This window comes from Brassica oleracea, chromosome C1, assembly GCF_000695525.1.
Source record: "Brassica oleracea var. oleracea cultivar TO1000 chromosome C1, BOL, whole genome shotgun sequence".
Lineage (NCBI taxonomy): Eukaryota > Viridiplantae > Streptophyta > Magnoliopsida > Brassicales > Brassicaceae > Brassica > Brassica oleracea.
Window position 1 is genome coordinate 36,130,625 of NC_027748.1, and position 6,368 is coordinate 36,136,992.

The following is a 6,368-nucleotide window of genomic DNA, read 5'->3' on the forward strand; positions in this document are numbered from 1 at the left end:
AGAATTATAACGTTTTTCCTGAGAAGCTCTATATGAGTGCCAGCTCAGCAAAAATCATTAAAGTGACTTCTCTTTTAATGTATAGGAGGATATTAAAAAAAAAACAATTTGATTATTGACTTAATAAGCCAATCATCTTTTTCTTTTGCAGCAAGGATTACTCTGACTTGTAGGAATTTGAACCAAACTCGGAACATAACTGAAGAGATGTGGAGCAACACGTGATCGTTGCTCCTGTAGAACCTCTCTATAGACATTTTTATACGTATCCTCTCCAACAATGTAAATTCTGGTCCTATATTCATGGTCTTTATAACAACACAAGACTTTTTTATTCTCCTCGTCCACCAAGAAACTCTTCATCCTTGTCATATCATATATCACAACCTTACATACTAAGAATTCACTCCACGACAAATCTTTGGCCTCATCAGTCTTAGAATTGGTCAACCATATCTTCATCTTTAATGAACCAGTACTATCTGAGTACTGGCATAACAACGCAAGTTTCTCATCTCTGACAGTCGATAGAATTACAAGCCTATTATGCTCATCACTATTAGAAGGAAGAGGTAGACGTTCAAATTTCTCTGTTATGAAATCAAATCTGAGTATGCTAGGGTTTTCATTAGTCTCTGAATCTAGCCAGTAGGTATCTCCCTTTAAAGATATGGCAACATCGCACTACAAGAAAACACGGACAATACTGACGGAAAAACCGACCGAAAAAAATCTGTCAGGATTTTCCAACGGAATTCCGACGAAAACTTGTCGGAAATATATTTCGGTAAATTCGTCGGAACTGCGTCGGAAAATCCTGACAGAATACATTCGTCGGTATTTCGTCATACGATCCCGACAGAAAACCGACAAAAAACTGACAAATATATGACCGTTGCAAAAAATTGACACTTACCGACGAAATACCGACGGCATACCGACCATGAAAGAATTCGGTCATAATTCCGTCGGTTTTTCCGACGGAATACCGACGGATTGAACAGCCGTTATACTTCCCGACTGAAAACCGACGAATTTGCAGCCGTTGCACTTCCCGACGAAATACCGACGGATTATGTAGCCGTTAGTATCCGTTTAAATTACCGACGGAACGCCGACGGGTTTAGGACGTTAATTTAGCCGTTATGATTCCCGACGGAATACCGACGAATATTTTCCGTCGGAAAGATTTCCAATTCATTATAAATACGACCTCTCCTTCATTCATTGAAATCACAACAAAACAATATAAATTATGGGTACTCCTTATAATTTCCGTTCTTGGTTAGATCAACCTCATATGGATCCAAATACAAATTTACTTACGGAGGAATACGCACGTGGTATTCAAGAATTCATGGGGGTGGTTCAAAGTCAACCGGAAGCAAGAACAAGTAAGTATTTATTATGTCCATGTTCTACTTGTAAGAATAATATCCGTGTCAAAAAAATGGAAGTATGGAGTCATTTATATTTGAAAGGATTTACACGTGGTTATAAGATTTGGTATCTTCATGGAGAAAGATTTGAGTATGGTAGTAGTAGCGAACCTCAAACTGCCGATAGGTTAGATGAACCTACCACGGATGTAGATTTTGGGATAGGGACTGTTCAGATGGTATATGATGCATATGGAGAAAATTTACCGTCGGGTGAAGAGGAAGGAGATAGACAAGAACAACCCAATGTAGAAAATTTCCCATGTGAAGAGGAAGGCGAACGAGAACAACCCAATCTAGAAGCCAGAAGATTTTTTGAAATGTTAGATGCAGCTAAGCAGCCATTGTATCAAGGATGTAAAGATGGGCATTCACCTTTATCATCCGCAAGTCGATTGATGGCGCTAAAGACTGACTATAATTTGGCTGAAGAATGTGTGGATGCGATTGCAGATTTTGTTAAAGATGTTCTTCCTGAAGATAATCTTGCACCTGGCTCATATTATGAGGTACAAAAATTGGTCGCTGGTCTTGGCTTACCATATCAGGTGATAGATGTATGCATCGATAACTGCATGATTTACTGGAGAGCAGATGAGAACAGGGAGAGATGTAAATTCTGTCGGAAACCTCGTTATCAGGATACGACTGGAAGAGTTCCGGTGCCATACAAACGAATGTGGTATTTGCCGTTGACTGAAAGATTAAAGAGGTTATATCAGTCTGAACGAACAGCAGAACCAATGAGATGGCATGCTGAGCACTTAACAAATGGTGAGATAACACATCCTTCCGATGCAGAGGCGTGGAAGCATTTTCAATCAACATATCCAGAATTTGCATCTGAGGTAAGAAATGTGTATCTTGCATTATGCACAGATGGTTTCAGTCCATTTGGAAAGCATGGAAGACAATATTCATTGTGGCCGGTAATCTTGACACCTTACAACTTACCACCACATTTGTGTATGCGACGGGAGTTTTTGTTCCTCTCAATTCTCGTTCCCGGGCCAGATCATCCTAAGAGATCACTGGATGTGTTTCTTCAGCCATTGATATATGAGCTGCAATTATTATGGGAGCACGGTGTTCATACATACGATGTTTCGCGGAAAGAGAATTTTCAGATGCGAGCAGTACTTATGTGGACAATAAGTGATTTTCCAGCATATGGTATGTTATCTGGATGGACCACGCATGGGAGGCTATCATGTCCTTATTGCCAAGACAACACAGATGCTTTCCAACTAAAAAATGGTCGGAAAACGTGTTGGTTTGACTGTCACAGGAGATTTCTACCACACGATCATCCATATCGTAAGAGTAAGACATTGTTTACAAAGAACAAGAGGGTGTTTGACAGTCCACCTGAAGAAGTAAGTGGCAAAAAGTTGAAGGAACAATTAAGAGATTTTGGTGCAGATAGAACGCCAGACGTGGGTGGAAACGGACATGAACCGATTTATGGTGTAGGGGAAAATCATAATTGGCATAAGAAGAGTATCTTCTGGGATTTGCCCTATTGGGAGACTCATTTGTTGCGGCACTGTTTAGATGTCATGCATATTGAGAAGAACTTTTTCGACAATTTGATGAACACCATCCTTGATGTCCAAGGCAAGACGAAGGATAACTTGAAGTCAAGACTGGATTTGGTTGATATTTGTGCTCGTCCCGAACTTCATGTTGATGAGCACGGTAAAGGTCCTATTCCCATATATCGACTGGATGCAACTGCAAAAGAAGAGTTTTTTGATTGGATAACACACAGTGTTAAATTTCCAGACGGTTATGCATCAAGTTTGCGTAATTGTGTTGACAAAAGTGAAGGGAAGTTTACTGGCTTGAAGAGCCATGATTGTCATGTAATGATGCAGCGCCTCCTTCCTTTTGCGTTTTCCGCACTATTGCCACGAAATGTCCACGAAGCAACCGCAGGTACTTTAAAATTTAACATAGTTAAATTAATTGTCATATTATTTTTTAATGCTTATATATATATATATATGCTTATGGAATTTGTTTTCTTCGTGTATGTAGGGATAAGTGCTTTCTTCCGTGATTTATGCTCGAGATCACTCACATCAGATGGTATCCGCAATTTGGAAGTTAAAATACCGGTGATCCTATGCAACCTCGAGAAGATATTTCCTCCATCATTTTTTGATGTTATGGAGCATCTTGCTATTCATCTTGCGAGAGAAGCGGCACTCGGTGGTCCCGTGCAGTACAGGTGGATGTATTTGTACGAACGGTTTATGTTTCATCTGAAGAAGAAGGTCAAGAATTTAAGCAAGGTGGAGGGATCAATAGTGGCTCAGTGCATCAATGAGGAAACCTCAAACTTTGCTGAATACTACTTTCCATCAGAAGTTCGAACAAAAAGTCGAAGACCTGCACGGCATGATGATAGAGGTGAAAGGGCAACTTATTATGTTTATGTGCCAAACATGTTTACACAAATTGGACGACATAGTGGAAAGTCAACGGACCGGATACTTACAGTGGCTGAGCATGCTCATTTGCACACATATTTGCTTACAAACTGCGAAGACATTCTTGAATATGAGAGGTACATAGATTTAAAAATATGAATTATTTGCAATATTTTTGAAACATATCTAACATTTTTGTGTTTTTTACAGTATTTACTTGGCAGAGATGCGCTTAAAGTACCCGGATGCGACAGAAGAACAACTCGAACAACTCAAGCAAAACAACTTTGCAACATGGCTTTCTGATTATGTAAGTGTCTAATCAGTAATTAGTGGTAACTAACCGTTTTACTTATTATCTTTTAATGAACGAAAACATTTTTTTTTTGTTTTTATAGGTAAGCCATTGTTTAGCTATTGGGCACCCACCTAAAGATTGGTTACGTGAGATAGTTTGTGGTCCAAAGTTTGTTGCAAAGTCATATCCGAGATATTGCACACGAGGATATGCATTCAGAGTTCTTAAGGAAAATACTGTAAGGAGAACAATTGATTGTGGGGTTTCTTCGTCATCCGGAGACGATGTCTACTACGGTAACGTACGCGAGATTTTGGAAATTCAGTACCCGGGAATGATTGGCATGAGATGTATTGTCTTCAACTGTGAGTGGTACGACAACGTTGTTGGTCGCGGAGTAAGCACTGACGCATTCGGTGTTACATCTGTACATTCGCGACGACGACTGGATTTTTACGATCCATTCATTCTTGCTTCACAAGCTGACCAGGTATGTATGTTGAAATATATTTTCCATCGGAAGTAATCATATATAATTACTTCGACTTATATAATTTATAATTTTTCAGGTTTGCTATATTCGTTATCCGCGGATTAGGCAAAGGAACGATCCTTGGATCGTTGTCATGTCAATAAATCCCAGAAGCCGAGTACAAGGAGTATTTGATCCACTACAACAACAATTAACCGAAGAGGACGGCGAGATTGGAGAGTTTGACGAAGACAATTCAGATTCATCATGTTCATCATCAGATAATTCCTCAGATGGAGAGTAGATACTCTTTTATGAATGTATATGCAAATTACTTTTAAACATTGTAGATTTCTTCTAAAAACAAATTATGGGTTTGAAACGTTGTATACTTTTAAATTACAAAAAATAAATTAGATTTGTTGATTCTAAAATCGAACGGTTTTGATTGATTGATTATATACGGTTTTGATTCAAAGTTAAAAAAAAATCAAACTGAAACTCTAAATTGATAATGTCCGTCGGTTTTCCGTCGGAATTTACCGACGCATTTCCGACGAAACCCTAGAATTTGAGGGTTTCGTCGGAAATGCATCGGTAAATACCGACGGAATACCGACGAACCCCTAGAATTTGAGGGGTTCATCGGTATTCCGTCGGTATTTACCGACGTATTTCCGACGAACACCTAGAATTTGAGGGGTTCGTCGGAAATATGTCGGTAAATACCGACGGACATTATCAATTTAGAGTTTCAGTTTGATTTTTGTTTTACAAATCTCACCATTGTATTCTCACAGTTTAAAAACTTTGAACATGACATATTAACCATTCAATCAAAACCGTATATAATCAATCAATCAAAACCGTTCGATTTTAGAATCAACAAATCTAATTTATTTTTTGTAATTTAAAAGTATACAACGTTTCAAACCCATAATTTGTTTTTAGAAGAAATCTACAATGTTTAAAAGTAATTTGCATATACATTCATAAAAGAGTATCTACTCTCCATCTGAGGAATTATCTGATGATGAACATGATGAATCTGAATTGTCTTCGTCAAACTCTCCAATCTCGCCGTCCTCTTCGGTTAATTGTTGTTGTAGTGGATCAAATACTCCTTGTACTCGGCTTCTGGGATTTATTGACATGACAACGATCCAAGGATCGTTCCTTTGCCTAATCCGCGGATAACGAATATAGCAAACCTGAAAAATTATAAATTATATAAGTCGAAGTAATTATATATGATTACTTCCGATGGAAAATATATTTCAACATACATACCTGGTCAGCTTGTGAAGCAAGAATGAATGGATCGTAAAAATCCAGTCGTCGTCGCGAATGTACAGATGTAACACCGAATGCGTCAGTGCTTACTCCGCGACCAACAACGTTGTCGTACCACTCACAGTTGAAGACAATACATCTCATGCCAATCATTCCCGGGTACTGAATTTCCAAAATCTCGCGTACGTTACCGTAGTACACATCGTCTCCGGATGACGAAGAAACCCCACAATCAACTGTTCTCCTTACAATATTTTCCTTAAGAACTCTGAATGCATATCCTCGTGTGCAATATCTCGGATATGACTTTGCAACAAACTTTGGACCACAAACTATCTCACGTAACCAATCTTTAGGTGGGTGCCCAGTAGCTAAACAATGGCTTACCTATAAAAACAAAAAAAAATGTTTTCGTTCATTAAAAGATAATA

General features: G+C 38.5%; 1 protein-coding gene and 1 pseudogene across 1 annotated transcript; one reads left to right on the forward strand and one right to left on the reverse strand.

Moving 5' to 3' along the window:
• Window positions 1-717: 717 nt before the first annotated feature.
• On the forward strand, window positions 718-5,025 carry LOC106311846. Its single transcript, XM_013749194.1, has 5 exons — window positions 718-3,377; window positions 3,480-4,011; window positions 4,085-4,184; window positions 4,273-4,662; window positions 4,742-5,025. Exons 1-5 carry the CDS (start codon window positions 1,256-1,258, stop codon window positions 4,946-4,948), a joined length of 3,351 nt encoding a protein of 1,116 aa, XP_013604648.1. The 5' UTR covers window positions 718-1,255; the 3' UTR covers window positions 4,949-5,025.
• A 623-nt stretch (window positions 5,026-5,648) lies between these two features.
• The window catches only part of LOC106338676, a 15,013-nt pseudogene continuing 14,293 nt past the window's right edge, over window positions 5,649-6,368 (reverse strand).